We start from the raw sequence: 17097 nt of genomic DNA, 5'->3' as shown, positions 1-17097 counted from the left end.
GTTATGTATATTTTACCACAAAAAGTTTAAAATGCATTTGCTATAAAAGTCTCCAAACAATACAAAAATATATGAAGTAAACTTATTTCACTTTTTCTATCTGAATCTTTTATTCATCTGACCTAATTCTGGTGTTAGGAATGAAATGACTCCAGCTTTTATCTTTCCTGGTCCCAGTATTGTTATTTAAAAATCCCTTTTTGCCCTCACTGATTTAAAATTTCTGCTAGACATGGTGGCGCATGCCTGTAGTCCCAGCCACTCGGAGGCTGAGGCAGGAGGATGGCTTGAGCCCAAGAGTTCAAGGCTGCAGTGTACCATTATTGTGCCTGGGAATAACCTCTGCACTCTAGCCTGGGCAACATAGTGAGACCCTGTTTCTAAAAAAACCTTTAAAAATTCTTCTTTCATCCTATACTAAATTATTATATATCTAATGGGTCCATTTCTAAACATTCAATTTTGTTTTGTGCTTCCAATGGCCAATTTCTTCCTGTCTCTCACTTTATTTAAGGTATCAGATTTTATTTAAGGTATAACTTATGTGCAGTAAAATGTGCAGATCTTAAGGAAACAGTTCAATGAGTTTTTGACAAATGCATATATCCACATAGCACATATCACTATTAAGATATAGAACATTTCCATCATCCCAGAAATTTAAAACTTTCATGCATCAAAAGGGCACTAGCACACATCATCCCTTGTGCCCTAGTCAGTCTCCAACCACAGAGGCAATGATTGGTCTGATTTCTTTCACCAATGACTAGTTTTAAAAATTTATATAAATGAAATAATTAAGAATATACGTTGTTGTGCCTGCTGTCTTTGATTTGCACAGATTTTTTGCAGTTTATCTATTGAACAGTGTAAATCACATCTTTATGATTCTTTGAATAATTAGGACTCTGTGACATGCTTTAGAGCTTCATTTTGGTTATTTTCCTCTACTACATTAAATTTCAGTTAATTAAATCAATACTGGCTGAGTGCAGTGGCTCACATCTGTAATCCCAGCACTTTGGGAGGCTGAGGCAGGTGGATCACCTGAGGTCAGGAGTTCAAGACCAGTCTGGCCAACATGGCGAAGCCCTGTCTTTACTAAAAATACAAAAATTAGCCAGGCATGGTGGCAGGTGCCTGTAATCCCAACTACTCAGGAGGCTGAGGCAGGAGAATGGCGTGAACCCGGGGGCAGAAGTTGCAGTGAGCCAAGATTGTGCCACTTCACTCCAGCCTGTGCAAAAGATTGAAACTCTATCTCAAAAAAAAAAAAAAAATCAATACTAAATGGTTAACATGTTTGGTAATAATTTACTTTGTGGTATACTATAATTTCTATTTTTTTTGTTCTTCTAAGTTTTGTTACCAGAATAGAAGTAGTGTTTTTCTTTATGATTCATTGATTTTTACTATATTTACAGAGTTGGCAACTATCTACTTTCAGAACACCTAGTTTCAGAACATTTCCATTATCTCAAAAAGAAACCTTGTACCCATTTATAGTCACTCTCTATTCCTATCCACAGCCTTAGGCAATCTTTCTTTCTTTTTTTTTTAAATTTTATTGTTATTATACTTTAAGTTTTAGGGTACATGTGCACAATGTGCAGGTTAGTTACATATGTATACATGTGCCATGCTGATGTGCTGCACCTATTAACTCGTCATTTAGCATTAGGTATATCTCCTAATGCTATCCCTCCCCCCTCCCCCCACCCCACAACAGTCCCCAGAGTGTGATGTTCCCCTTCCTGTGTCCATGTGTTCTCATTGTTCAATTCCCACCTATGAGTGAGAACATGCGGTGTTTGGTTTTTTGTCCTTGCGATAGTTTACTGAGAATGATGATTTCCAGTTTCATCCATGTCCCTACAAAGGACATGAACTCATCATTTTTTGTGGCTGCATAGTATTCCATGGTGTATATGTGCCACATTTTCTTAATCCAGTCTATCGTTGTTGGACATTTGGGTTGGTTCCAAGTCTTTGCTATTGTGAATAGTGCCACAATAAACATACATGTGCATGTGTCTTTATAGCAGCATGATTTATAGTCCTTTGGGTATATACCCAGTAATGGGATGGCTGGGTCAAAAGGTATTTCTACTTCTAGATCCCTGAGGAATCGCCACACTGACTTCCACAATGGTTGAACTAGTTTACAGTCCCACCAACAGTGTAAAAGTGTTCCTATTTCTCCACATCATCTCCAGCACCTGTTGTTTCCTGATTTTTTAATGATTGAGCCTTAGGCAATCTTTCATCTACTTTCTGTCCCTTTAGAATTGCCTTTTCTGGGTATCTCATATATGTGGAGTTATATATGTTCATTTGTGTCTGGTGTCTTTCACCGAGCATAGTATTTTCGAAGTTCATACATGTTGTAACTCAGTTCCTTCTTATTGCCAAATAGTATTCCATTATATGGCTATACCACATTTTGTTTATTCAGTTGATGGGCATTTGGATTTTTTCTATTTATGGCTATTGTGAACAATGAGGCTATGAACATTTGAGTATGAGTCCCTGTACAGATATATGTTTTTATTTCTCCTGGGTATATACTTCGGAGTAGAACTGTTGGGTGATATGGTAACTCTATGTTTAACATTTTAAGAAATGGCCATCTGTTTCTCCAAAGTAGCTGCACCATTTTACATTCCCACTTGCAATGTATGAAAAAGTGTACTTTTAATCTCTCTGAAATGACAGCATAAATAGAACAAACCAAGCAATTTTGACCAAAAAGAAAGCATATTTTTCTCTGCTTGGGAGATGGAAGGAGAGGAGATGATTTTCTTCTGTGCTGCTTTTTGAATCTCTTATTTCCTGTTACACAGCCTCCCTGGAGCTAGAGCAGGCATGAATGTGTTCGGCAATCAATGGAGTTAAAACGAACACTAAGTTGCCAAGGCCTCCCTCATTATGATGAAATACCCCTCCCTGTGCTCACACACACATACAAGCTCAATTTTTAAAACCACTTGTTAATTCTCAATACAGAGTCACACACTTATCTTCCTCACCTTCTATTTTTTAATAGAGCATATGTTTCTCTATTATTCACAGTTCAGACTGCTACAAAAATACTTTAACTAAAAGAAGGAACAATGCCTTTCACATTATTATATTCAAATATGAATTTAGAAAAGAGAGGACTGGAAGCATATTTAGTTTCTCTTTAACTGCCAATTTCATATAGCTGACAACATGAATTATATGACACAAAATCTATTCATTATTCTATCCATTCAAGATCAAGCTGAGGTTTAAAGCAGACTAATGGCTGTCACATGAAGCTACTGTTTGTCAGTCTTCAGTGAACTCAAGCAAAAAACAAGGAAATTGGAAATGGACAACATAGTGAGTCAAAGAATATTCACATTGTGGGCAAGCAGCCCCTGAAGAAAAGAAGCTTCTTGTGTGGAATTTGGCAGTGGTACAAGTTATTCAAGGAAACGCATGTTAGTGTTAAAAAGTTATTCTGTTATTTCAAGGGCAGGGTAGGTCGGAAACTATATCATATTCTATTGCCTGCTTAGGTGCAAAACTTCACACAACTACCACATTATATTGTCAAATATTCTGGACTTAAAAAAAACAGTTATGTATCCACTTTTCTTTTTAGTCTATGTTGTAGTATAAGTTGAGTAAGAAAAGAAGCAATATAAATAAAATTCTAGAAAAGAATTTCTCTCCTCAGAGATCCCCACATGAATAATTTTCTCTGTCTATTCTGTTCAAGAGGGTCACATTTTCCTTAACCATTAACCTATAGAACAAAAGAGAACCTATAGAACAAGAGAGTGGATCCTACTCTCAGAGAGGAGGGAGAAAATCTTGATTTCATTCAGAGATGCTTGATTCATTCGGAGAAATGAAGTGATGATAAAAGCAGAATGAGACTTTACAGTCAATTCTGTGGAGAAAAGAGAAGACACACCCATCCCATGAGAGGGTGAAGGCCGAAAGAGAACTACAAAATATTCTGTCTGGGGATGGATTTCCACTTTTCTTAGCACCCAAGAAAAGATTAGGTGTAAGATTCTATGGGATTCCTTCCACTTGAATTCCATAGTACAGTGCAATGGTCCAAAGATCACAGATTTTGAAAACAGATAGATCTACATTAGTCTTTAGGGTCTGGCTGTCCCTTAGTAAGCATTCTCTAAATGGTGGTCATCTTAGTTTGGATTTCCTCAGAAACAGACCCTGAGACAAGACTTCAAATGCAAGTAGTTTACCTGGGGGTGAAGAAAGCTGAGGTAGAAAAGGGAAGGCAGCTGACATAGATGTTTGATCAAGTCAGCTACAACTGTGGGCAACTGGAGTTGGATTCTGAAGAAATTCTAGGTGCTAGTGGAAAACATACGCCTTAGAGTCATCCCATCTGAGAGATGAAAGAACTAAGTTGCTGACGTACCAACTCCAGTTGGTCATGGAGGGTTGCTCTTGGTGTCATTACTGTGGCAAAGGGCTTCAAGCAAAGAATTGCAGATGCTGACAGCTGGAAGTCCAGCCTATGTGCACAGAAATGAAGGTGAGGAAATGTGGATGGGTCAGTTGCAGTGGTATAAGAAGAAAAAAGGAGAACATGCTCATTTAGGGTGCAGTGACCTCATCTTCTGTTGTTTCCCAGTGCTGTCAGATTTTAGGCACTCAATAAATGATATGTTGACTAAATATGATAACTAATGAATGAAATGAGTTAGCTTTAAATCTTGGCTCCATCTTTTATGAAAAACCTCTTTCCTCATATATATAAAAACAAATCTCATTCCACAAAATAATAAATAAAAGAATCTAACGTAGTACCTGACCCACAGCAGAGACTGAGTACATGTAAGTAATGCTCTATAAATAATTTTATTTATTTAAATATAAATAATATATTTTTTTCTTTTTTATACCACGGAATCCTCCTCTGTTTATTTTGCCTTCTCTCTTAAAGAAGCAAGGTGGCAGTAGTACTTTGTAGTGCCTGAGTTCAGAAATTTGCAATATGTGTTGGCCCACTGGGGGGGGTCTACACCAACTGTCCTTCTTAAAGGTCAAATTTATTGACTTACATATGTAGGGGAAACTGTGATAGTAACACTTTCAAGGGAGTGCCAACAACTGATTTAATTGTAGACTTTAAGCCAAGAGCACCACCATGCAACTATGAATGTAGTCCTAAAGAATAACACTCATTCTCTTAACCTTCCTCCTGCTGTCTTACACTTAGATCAATGGCTACCTTGTTTTTGCCCTGCTACTCACTAGCTGATACTCAAAAGTAAAAATATAAAAAATAAACAAAAGCAAAAGCAAGGCATGAGAAAAAAGAGTCTATTTTCTGCCTTCTCATTCTCAAAAGTTTGTACACTCTCCTATTCTTTTAATTATCTATCTCAACGCCCAACATGTATATTTATTTCTGGAATGCAGCCAGATCCTGGGTCTGAATTCCAGAAGCTCATTTCCCAGTTTCCATGAGACAAGGCCTCAAAAATGTGAACCTCTCAGAGGACACATGCAAGATAATAAAAGCTTACATTGTACCCATACAACTTCTTTCATTAAAAATTTTAACTTTTCAAAGGAAAAGAGAAAGGCAACTGATTCTAGAGTCCAATTTTTCTTCTTACCTTCTAGCAAATGTGTGGCTCAGGATACACTTTAATATACAAAGTGCTAAGCACTTTGACTAACCTGAAGAATGTTTATTTCCACTTAAATTGCCTGGGTTTTGACTCAAATTCATGTCACAATGATTTTTAAATTTTGAGATCTTTAGAATGCTAGCAGCTGTCTGTACCAGGTTTCTAGGAACCAAGAATGAGTGAGAGATGAGGCCAATTGAGCCAAGACCCTAGCAGGTAGCAATGGCTTTGAGGGTAACAACTGTACATGGAGTTCCCAGGATCGTGCCAAGAGAGTGTACTATTAGGAAAGCCAGAAAGTAGACCTTGCAGGGAAAGTGAATGCTAGTGACCATCATGAAACCAGAGCAGACAGATTGAGCATGGACACAGCCAACTCAGCAGTAGATGAAACTAGATAAGCACAGCAGATGTACTACATTGTGAACTAAGCAAGGGCTAGAAAGGGACAAACAAAATGAGATAAAGTTTGGTGTAACAAGCACTCCTTCATCAAAGACCATCAGTTGTGGTGCCCACCTAATAACTGGGGCTCATCAGCATGTCGGGAGGCATGAACCTAATGTGCCCCAGCAGATCATTGTTCTATCAGTTTGCAACTCATGTCTGATTCCCTCTTTTAACTGGTTTCAGTCCCTGTTAGCTTTAAACCATCTAATGTTTGTCTAGTGTTTCTGCTTGAGTACCAGGCTTTGGGGGTTGAGGTTTTGTCATGGCCTATCCATATGATGGGATATACCTCACCCAAACAATCAGAGTGGTCAGAGTCTGGCAGAAGTAAAAAGCAGCAGGAAGCAGCACCTGGGAAGATGCGGAGAGCCCAGTTGAACTCCCAGTGTTAATAGAAGTAGATGTGCCCCCTATTTCACCGAGCGGGGCACCTTAAGGACGCCACCAAGTTGCCTGACTGTTGCACACAGTTCATGCATTCCACTTTTTTGTTTTTTTTTTTTAACCAGTTTATCAAGATATGGGGTAACATAGATGGAAGGGTTCTTTGGAATCACAAAGTGACAATGCAGTTTTTACTTTGAAAGAAATTTTTCAGGATGAAAGTTAAAAAGGTCTTAGATGTGTACCTTAGTAGTTTTATGACCTTCAGCAAGAGTCCAGTCTCTCCATCTATAAAATGGAAATAATAGTAGGACTTCCCAGAGTTTTGTAATGCTTACGTGAGCTAGCATGCCTGTTACAGAGCAGGACCTCAGTCAAGTTACTTACAGTACAGTGATAAAAGCAACCCAGGAAGTCTTGTCAATTGAGAGTGAAAAATAACCCAAGAGATCAAGAGTTATGGGGTGGAGGGGGAAAACTCTCCCAACAGCAGAGTATTTACTGTTTCTTTGTGCATCATTCCCTAAGTTACAATGATGTTGACAGTTGTCTTTTGGTTAACAGTTGTCTTTTGGAAAGCCGTGTCCTGTTGTAGACCCAGGAAGTGCCTTAGAAATGTACATGAGAGGGAGGAAGAAGGTGGCTTTAAGAGCCAGTATTAAAAACCCCCCAGGGTTTAAGTACCTGCCATGGGTCTGTCCATTTCACCACGAATAGAGAAAGTCTCTTGGTGCGATCTACCCTCATACCCTGCATTTAGATCCAGTCCAAGGTCCTTTCCTCAGCCTGCAAGGCCTCATGTGATCTCACCTCGGCTTACCCTTCCATTGCTCATACTACTCTCTCGCTTACTGTACTCCAATAACACTGACTTTCTTTTTGTTTCTAGAACTTTCTAAGACTCTCCTACCTCAGCCCAACTTATAAACCTCTTTGCATGTCTGGCTTATTTCTTATTAGGTCTTGGCTCAAATGTCGTCTCCTCAGAAAACCCTTCTCTAATCACCATGTGGCATACCTCTACCTCACAGACACTATCACTCTGGAACATATCGTATTGGGTTTTTTTTTTTCTTAATAATACTTACCACACCCTGAAATTAGCATATACAAACATACTTATTGCCAGTCCCCTTCTGTTGGAATATAAGCTCTATGATGGCAGGGAATAATCTGTTCAGTGTTTCAGTGTGAGGTAGCAACTGCTGGCCATGATACAGAAAATCAGCCAAGTATCATCTTTGGCATATGAGCTGCCTACCTATGCTGGATACCTACAAAGCACTATTGCATAGCTTATACTATGTTGTATACTTATAACAACTTCATTAGGTAAGAATGTTCCCTTTTTTTTTTTTTTTTTTTGAGACAGTGTCTGGCTCTGTCACCTGGCTATAGTGCAGTAGCACAATCTTGGCTCACTGTAACCTCCACCTCCTGGGCTCAAGCGATCCTCCCACCTCAGCCTCCTGAGTAGCTGGGACCACAGGCATGCACCACCATGCCTGGCAAATTTTTGTATTTTTTGTAGAGACAGGGTTTTGCCATGTTGCCCAAGCTGGTCTTGAACTCCTGGACTCAAATGACCCACCTGACTCATCCTCCCAAAGTGCTAGGATTACAGGTGTGAGCCACCATGCCTGGTGCCTTTGAAAGATGAGAAAACTGGCCGGGCGCGGTGGCTCATGCCTGTAATCCCAGTACTTTGGGAGGCTGAGGCGGGCGGATCACGAAGTCAGGAGTTCAAGACCAGCCTGACCGATATGGTGAAACCCCATCTCTACTAAAAATACAAAAATTAGCCAGGCATGGTGGCCCATGCCTGTAGTCCCAGCTACTCGGGAGGCTGAGGCAGGAGAATTGCTTGAACCCGGGAGGTGGAGGTTGCAGTGAGTCAAGATCATCGTGCCGCTGTACTCTAGCCTGGGCAACAGAGCAAGACTCTGTCTCAAAAAAAAAAAAAAGAAAGAAAGATGAGGAAACTGGAAACTGAGGTTCAAGAAGGCTATTACTTGCCATGGTCACATAGCCAGCAAAAGCTAGGGTAGAAATAAAACTTGTTTATTTCCACTCAGAGCTCTATATTGTCTGGGATGTAAGCTTTTTTCTATGCTGGAAAACCTCACTTAAAATGAAAAATATATATATATATATATGTATATGTATGTATACACATTCATATATACATATATATAACATATATATAACATAGAAATTACAAATATAAATTAATATACATGCACCAAAGAGCATTCAAAAATAGAGGTTTTGGCCAGGCACGGTGGATCACTCCTGCAATCTCAGCACTTAGGGAGGTTGAGGTGGGCAGATCACTTGAGCTCAGGAGTTTGAGACCAGCCTGGGAAACATAGCAAAACCCCACCTCTACAAAAATTAGTCAGGTGTGGTGGTGTGCACCTTTAATCCCAGCTACTTCGGAGGCTGAGGTGAGAAGATCACCTGAGCCCAGGGAGGTGAAGGCTGCAATGAGCTGTGATCATGCCACTGCACTCCAGCCTGGGTGACAGAATGAAGTCTTGTCTCAAAAATAAATAAATAAATAAATAATCTCATAAATCTCCAAGAAAAAAATACAGCTGAAAATGGAGAAGAAAACAAATAGATATTGAGAAATGAAAAAGTGTAGTTGACATAAGTGCAAATTCAGGTTCAGATGCCCAGGACAGAGTGTTCTGTACATCGGTCTGCCCAGTCAGGAAAGCTTCCTCTGAAGGCAGAAAAGAATCACTTCCATTCTACAAATCATGATCCACAGCATACCAATGTAGCCTTTGTGGAGAAAGTCATTAGAAGAGGGGGAGAAACAGTGCTTAGATTTAGTAGAGAATCTTCGCCTCATTTTGTTTCACTGAGAAGTGCCTAGGATGTCAGGGCACAAGAGATGGATGGACTCCTGGGATGAACCAAGTCGGAGAACAAGGACTCTGCACTGCGGCCTTTTGGATAAGATGTTCACTGTTTGGAACTACATCAAAGGGAGAGATGTGGAAGAGTCTGTCTATGGATTAGTTAAGATCCAGCATGTCCTTTGAGGTTTTGTTTTTTCAAAAATTGATAGAAAGTCTCTCATTATGCCTCTCCAATCACACTGTGGGCTCACTAAAATGAGATGAATATTTCTTAAATTAAATTGTGTCCCCTGCATAGAAGGCAAAGCCTTGGGAATCTATTAGCTGTGAAAGAAAGCAGAGTTCTTACTGATGCTAAGACCCATTTGGTATAGCATGTCAGCATGCTACTTGAATAAAAGTTATTTCCAACAACATTGATAGGAAATATCAAAATTAATTTGTGTCTAAAAAATGCGTAAGACTTTAACTAAAATAATAGTTAATTTTTAAAGGTTTAAAAGTTAAAGAAAAACATGAGTTTCCCTTTTTTCTCAATCTAATTCAATTCAACAGACATTTACCAAACATTACATATGTGCATATGAAAGACATGGTCAGACTGAGCCCAACTTAACCTGCTTGCCTTAGTTTTTAAACAGGTTTTTCTAGTAACCTGTGTGCACACTGGCCTAGGTAGCTTCTAACAAAGATTTTTTAAAATATCCTCTCTAATACTTATCTTCCTCTTTATTCATCCACATTTTCATTTTCATAATTGTTATGTATAGTTTAAGCACCATGAATAATAAAAAGAAAAGGAGGAAGGAAAGAAGGGAAGGGGAGAGAGAGAGAGAAAAGGAATCAATGAAGGGTCTTTAGCTTCTGGAAGGTAACAGTCTAACAGGTGAGCTAGGATCCATAGAAAAGTATAAAGGGTGGGGCCGGGCACGGTGGCTCATGCCTGAAATCCCAGCACTTTGGGAGGCCGAGGCGGGCGGATCACAAGGTCAGGAGATCGAGACCATCCTGGCTAACACGGTGAAACCCTGTCTCTACTAAAAATACAAAAAATTAGCCGGGCATGGTGGTGGACGCCTATAGTCCCAGTGACTCAGGAGGCTGAGGCAGGAGAACAGCGTGAACCCGGGAGGCGGAGCTTACAGTGACCCGAGATCGCACCACTGCACTCCAGCCTGGGTGACAGAGCGAGACTCCGTCTCAAAAAAAAAACAAAACTATAAAGGGCACAGAGAAAGCAATTACTTCCTTACTAGCTGAGGCTTTACATACACACAGATACACACATACTCTCAACTTGCTAAGACTGAAACCATCTTGGCAACTTTTTTTGCATCTCAGTTTTCTCTCTGTGTACGAAGAAAGTTATTACATGATTGCTAATTTTCCTATAGCTGTACAATCCTATAAGTCATTTAACATTTATTGAGCATTTGCTATGTGTAAATGAGAAAGATTTTGCTAAGAGAAGAAATATATACAGCATGAGTAAAACCCATCTGGCCTTAACGAGTACAATTTATTGGCAGGACACCAAATGCAAACAACTACCTTTATAGGACCTTTATATACCTGTATAATAAAAAGCCACTGGGAAGCCGAGTGGGGTGGCTCACGCCTGTAATCTCGGAATTTTGGGAGGCCGAGGTAGGCAGATCACTCAAGGTTGGGAGCTTGAGACCAGCCTCGTCAACATAGAGAAACCCCATCTCTACTAAAAATACAAAATTAACGGTGTGGTGGCGCATGCCTGTAATCCCAGCTACTTGGGAGGCTGAGGCAGGAGAATCACTTGAACCCAGGAGGCAGAGGTTGCAGTGAGCCGAGATCGTGCCATTGCACTCCAGCCTGGGCAACAAGAGTGAAACTCTATCTCAAAAACAAAAAATAATAATTAAAATAAAAAATAAAGCCACTGGGGAGATAAGAGGAAAGAAGAATGAATGCAAAGGCAGGACAAAGATAGATTGAACTATAAGGGAAGAAACAAACTAGCTGAAGAGCAGCAGAGAGATGAGGCTACCCTAGTAGGAAGGGCAAAGGATGTTAAAGGAAAAAGCAAGAAAGGGAAAAAGTCAGAAAGGATTGGCTATTTTAAAAGGTCAGAATAACAAGCTGATCGAATGTGGTAGTTGGAAGGAGATGAAAAAGATGACTTTGGGTCCTCAACCAGATCCAGGTCTTGGGGAACTGCCTAAAAATCCATTTCAAATTGAACTCAGGACTGTGGCTGAAGAACTGGTAAAATGAGCCTTAAGCACCTCCCCCTCGCCGCCACAGATAAAGAATGAAAAGCTGTTGATGAAATAGAGTCAGTGAGTCAAGTCTTGGGGGACAAGAAGGCTAAAATTTGGATTGATAGAAAAAGGGTGGTGATATTACAGGTGGAGGAAGCAGTTTTGGAGAAGGAGAGGTGACAGTGTGGAAGATGGAACCAGCAAGATTTATAATGAGATGGCACAGAGATAGTCCAGCTAGAGCACAGATACCTTCCAGGGGAGTAGAAATCAGAAATATAAGCACTGATGGAGGAGTGCTTTGAGCAGCACATTGCTGAGTGTTGATGATGTAAGAGACAAAAGAGACCAGGGCAGTGGCCTACCTTTAAATTCTGAAGTCCATGTTTGAAAAGCACAAAGAAATGCCTCTACAGGTGGAGACACCATGAACATATTTGCCAAGAACAGCAGGTGTCCCCTTATTTTATGGGTCTTGAACTACTTAAAGCAGTTGACTGAGCAGTAGTCAGACCTATTTTATGGAACCTTATTGGACTATGTATTTTTTTTAATTTCCCCGAATAGATTTAAAAACTTATATAATGAAATATCAATCCCATATTTCACTCAGATAATAGCTCTAGAATCTAGAGAAAGCCAAATGTTCAGTAGGCAATGGAGACTGAATGGCATAGGGTGTGAAGCGCATGGACTCTGGAACCAGAATTCATGAGTTCAAATCCTGACTGCTTCACTTAGTAGCTATGAGAGCTTCAGCAAGTTACTCAAATTAATTCTGGGTCCATGTCCCACATATAACATTGGGATAAGAGTGTTACCCTCTCCATGAAGTTGTGGAAATTAAATGGGTGAACACATGTGGATCACTTGGAATAGAGCCTGGAACATCATAAACACTAAGTAAGTACTGGCAGTTGCTGCTGTTGTTGTTTATTGTTGTTACTTGGCTTATGAGCCCTGGGAGCAGGTGCATCTCTTCTGCAGGTGGAACTGCTTTTCTGAGCCACAATACAGAGTAAGTGAGTCATAATAAAATCATGCCACCAACTTCCTGGACTATTGAATTACCTGAGCATCCACTTACAATGACAATTTTTTAAAAGTTACCCTTTCTTTTTGAAGTTCACAGATTACAGAGGCGCTTTCCACAACCCCACCTTTCCTTTTCAAGGATATTAAATCCCAAAGAAAGCAATTCAAAAATGATTTATTCTATTGTTACCCTTTGTAGATCCTTTACGGCCATTCATTCTCCTGCCTCATTTATATCTAAAGAAAAATGATACTTCATTTATTATATTGTCATCCATAACCTGGCAGTTTATAGCTGCCTTGTATAATGTGTATGTGCCTTTCATATGTGTGACTCAATGTGTACTATCCCTTCCCATCCCCTACAATGGAGGGTCACCCTAACTTGGGAGAATAGTAGACATCTGGTTAGCAGTGTATGAGCTAATGTGCATTTTCTTTCATTGTCTTAGAGAGAAGATCTAGTATACGCATGATCAGCCACCACATTTCACTTTAGTCTCATCCCTGGTACACCTTAATGACATAGACTTCTACCAATGCTCAAATGCCTGGTGGTAGGCAAAATAATGCCCTGTCTCCCCTAAGATGTCTGCATTCTAATCCCTGAAACCTGTGAATATGTCAGGTTATTTAGCAAAGGTGAATTAAGGTTGCAAATACAATTAAGGCTATTAACCAGCTGATTTTAAAATAGAGAGATTATCCAGGATTATCCTGGTAGGTCCAAGGTACTCACAAGAGGCCTTAAAAGTGAAAGAGAGAGGTAGAGTCAGAGGTCAGCTGCAGGGTGAGAAGGACTCAACCTGCTGTTGCAGACTTTGAAGATGGAGGAAGGGGACCATGAGCCAGGGAATGTGGGCAGCCTCTAGAAGCTAGACAGGGCAAGAAAACACATTTTCCCCTAGAGCCTCCAGCAAGGAACACAGCCCTGCTTCCACATTGACTTTAGCTCAGTGAGACCTGTGTGAGTGTGTCACCTACAGAACTGTAAGTTGTGTTGTTTTTAAGCCATAAGTTTGTAGTAATTTGTTACAGCAGCAATAGGAAACTGATACATGCCCCACGTGGAGGTCTGCCTGGCATTCTTATCAGTTCTGTTTTGTCTTTTGCTTATTAATTCAGTAAAAGTTATTGAGTGCCTACTCTGTGCCAGGCACTGTGCTAGATCCTGAAAATGCAAAATGAGTAAGACACAGCCATGCCCTTTCATTTACCCAACAAATATTTGTGTACCTAGGCTCTGATTTAGATGCAATAGAGATGAAAAAAAAAAAAAAATAGTCCCTGCCCTAAAAAGGCTCACAGACTTCTGAGAAGGCAATCAACGAAATAAAATTTTATGATTCAATGTGACACATGCATAACATAGAAGTGTAGAAGGGAGACCACGGAACTCAACTTGGGTGACATCAGGAAAACCTCAGAGAGAAGAAGAAATGGAGCTTTAATGAGTTTGCCAGACAGACAACATGGGGGAAGATGTTCAAGAGCTTCGGAACAATGTGACTCTTGGAATGCAACAAGCGCAAATGAGAAACATTTAAACAGAATTTAAAATTTTTTACCTCATTTTAGTTACCTTTAATTGAGATAGAAATAGTCACATGTGACTGTGGGCTACCATATTGGACAGAGCATATTGGACCAGATTGGATCCTTGAAAGAAAGGAGATTGCCTTCTCTTTTCCCTCTTCCCTGCTTCTTACTGACTGGAAAGCAGATGTGGTGGCAAGTCACTTGGACCATGAAGATGCGATATCACTCCAGGATGGAAGTAAGAAAATAGAAGGAACTTGGGTCCCTGGCATCATAGAGCCATCTTTTGGTTTGGTTTATGCTCAGATTGTTATGTCAGAGATATAAATTCCCATATTATTGTTATTTTGGATCTTTTTACAGCAGCCAGACCTGTCTCCTACTACACATGTCTGCTAGAATAATGAAAAGCAATAATCATAATCTTTGCTAAGATTTTTTTGGAGCTCCTTCTGTGTACTAGACACTAAGCTAAATGCATGGTTGCATTTAAACACAACCCATTAAAGTAGATAGTAGGATAGCCCCATTCTGCAGGTAAAATGGAGGCTTAGAGAAGCTGGCTCATTAGTGGCAGGATTAGACCTTTCTGACAGCAAACTGTCAGATACTGTAGTGTATAGATACAGAATATTTTATCATTAAGGGCCAGGCAAATTGTATACAACTAGACTTTTTAAATGCCGAGACAATATTTATGTTCATTGCAGAATTCTCTGTTGTTATGCAGCAACCATGCCCTCTTTCCTCCTGCAAAAAGAACCTCAAATCATTCAAACAGTGGGCAATGATTCCTTGACTTCAGGAAGAGCAGGTCCTTATTGCAGAACCTGTGAAAGAAATCCTAATCAGTCTGTATTAATCACTGGCATTTTTTGCCAGTGATTGGCCTAAAGATAGGCATAGGGTACAGTTCTGGTTAATGAGATGTAAGGAAAGGTCTAATGAGAAACAAAAAGCCAAAAACCTGTCTGGAATGAAGATGCAATGCTGGAGTTGTGGGATTCATCATGCAACCATGAAGACAAAGCCAACATCATAAGAATGGCAGAGTGGAGAGATAAGTGGGGACCTTGATCACATTATTGAGCTGCTGCTCTCCTTGCCTGGAAAATCTACCCCAAACTTCTTGTAATATGAGAAAAACAAACCCCAATTTACTGAGAGCCACTATAAACCCGGTTTTGAATTTGTTTCACAGGGGGAAGCCTTCCTAACTGACACACACATACGCACATCCTTTTGGTTTACTTAAGAAAGTTAAGGAAAAGTCATACAACTTACAATGGTGTCCCGTGCACTCGTGGCTTACCTCTGTGAAACCCGGTTCTCCCTGGCCCATCCACAGTAAGAATTACTCAGTAATTTGAAAAATAACCTTTTGGAATTATTTCTGGGGATATGAAAAATAACCTGAACCGATAACAGAGCTCAAATGCAATCCATATTACCTTCTTCCCACCCTCAAACTAAAAATTTTTTCTCCCTTAATTACAAATGTTTCTTGATGAATGCACATGTGTGAAAAGCCATTATAATCTATTGTATCAGATTATTAAATATTCTAAAAATTTAAAAGCAATATTATAACAAGTAATGTTAATCTGTAGTTTAAGAGAAAAATAGAAATATCAACCCCAGCACATAAATATTTCATTGGTATGACTACCCACACCAAAAGATAAATGAAGAATTGAGGTATGCTGCAGGACGACTAAGGTTTAAAAAGGGATTCAAATATACAGATAAATAGGAGAGGCAGAAATGTTTTGATCTTGAGTTATACTGAAAGCTGATTTAATTCTCCTTTCTGAGTGTGGGGAAAAAAAGCAACACATGGTATTTATGCAATCTGTTATCCAGAATTATAAGCAAATTTAAAATATTTTTAGATGCTATTTTCAGTTAAAGAGAGAAAAAGCAGATATTTTTGAATGCACAAATATATACCATGCCACCATCTTAACCATGTTATTAATCTTTAATCTGATTTATAACTGAAAAGCTCATGTGGTAACTGATTGTATGTGATTTCATTCACAAAAAGAGAAGATTATCCATCAAATAGGCACATTTTTCTTCGAATTTCATAGAATAAATGAGCTAGACACATTTTTCTTTCAAATACCAGGCTATCCAAAATATTTCCAGATAATCAGAAAGGCATGAAACAGCAAATTAAGTTATATTAAGGCAGTTCTCATTATTTTGCATTTTTGACAAATCTGACAAGTTGAAAAAAACAATTTGAATAAAGGCAATATTGGAAAAAGAAACATACCTTAGAGATGATTAATGGTTCTCCGTGCTCCAGGCCACCTTTTAGAGTAAAACCCCAGGGAGCTCCTCCCTCCAGGAATGCCTCCAGATAAATGTACCTTCCCTTGGGGGCCGTGTTAGAGTTTAACGTGGCACTAGGCTTGTGGAAGTTTTCAGTGGTCCTCATCATGCCAAACACATGATCCCTCAAGTTAAATTTAAAATGCCTGAAGCAAATTCAGGCAAGCAGTGCTTCTACAGCACAAGTTGTCCCATCCTTCAGGACACACAATGGCCAAAAGAGAGGTTTGGAGAAGCAAATTCTTCCATACGTAAAATGTTCTTCCAAGCTGAACTCCAAGATGCTGAACCAGAAGGAATTTTCACTTCAACATTTCTGAATGTAAATCCTCCTCCAGGAATTCTGGGTTCTCACTGAAGCCCCCAAGTGGTATACATCTCTACTCCGTTCGTAAAAACTTCCTTCAGTGGCGCTCTGAAGATTGCTTTTTTGAGCTTTTATTTCACACATACATACACTAAAACCATTTCTGCCTATTTAACAGAGAAAATTAAAAGCATCTTACAATATAGTAAGAAAATTACAAATACTCAAAGGAATACCTCATTTTTGATTGATTATCAACCCTTTCTTCCTCTCGGAGAGAAATTTAC

At 39.4% G+C, this 17097-nt stretch overlaps 1 protein-coding gene across 3 annotated transcripts in view; it reads right to left on the bottom strand.

Moving 5' to 3' along the window:
* The window catches only part of SHROOM3 (shroom family member 3), a 349831-nt gene extending 332758 nt beyond the window's left edge, over nt 1–17073 (bottom strand). Inside the window, exon 1 of one of the 3 annotated variants that reach the window (XM_054554094.2) lies at nt 16445–17073. In XM_054554094.2, the coding sequence (XP_054410069.1) occupies nt 16445–16612 (168 nt within the window). In that variant the 5' untranslated portion in view covers nt 16613–17073. The remainder of the gene's footprint in view (nt 1–16444) is intronic. The other 2 variants (XM_054554095.2, XM_054554096.2) reach the window with 2 other exon arrangements.
* Between the last annotated feature and the right edge of the window lie 24 nt (nt 17074–17097).

The sequence above is a fragment of the Pongo abelii genome, chromosome 3 (assembly GCF_028885655.2).
Source record: "Pongo abelii isolate AG06213 chromosome 3, NHGRI_mPonAbe1-v2.0_pri, whole genome shotgun sequence".
Taxonomy (NCBI): Eukaryota; Metazoa; Chordata; class Mammalia; order Primates; family Hominidae; genus Pongo; species Pongo abelii.
Note: the sequence above shows the minus strand (reverse complement) of the source record. Positions and strands in the feature narration are given on the sequence as shown.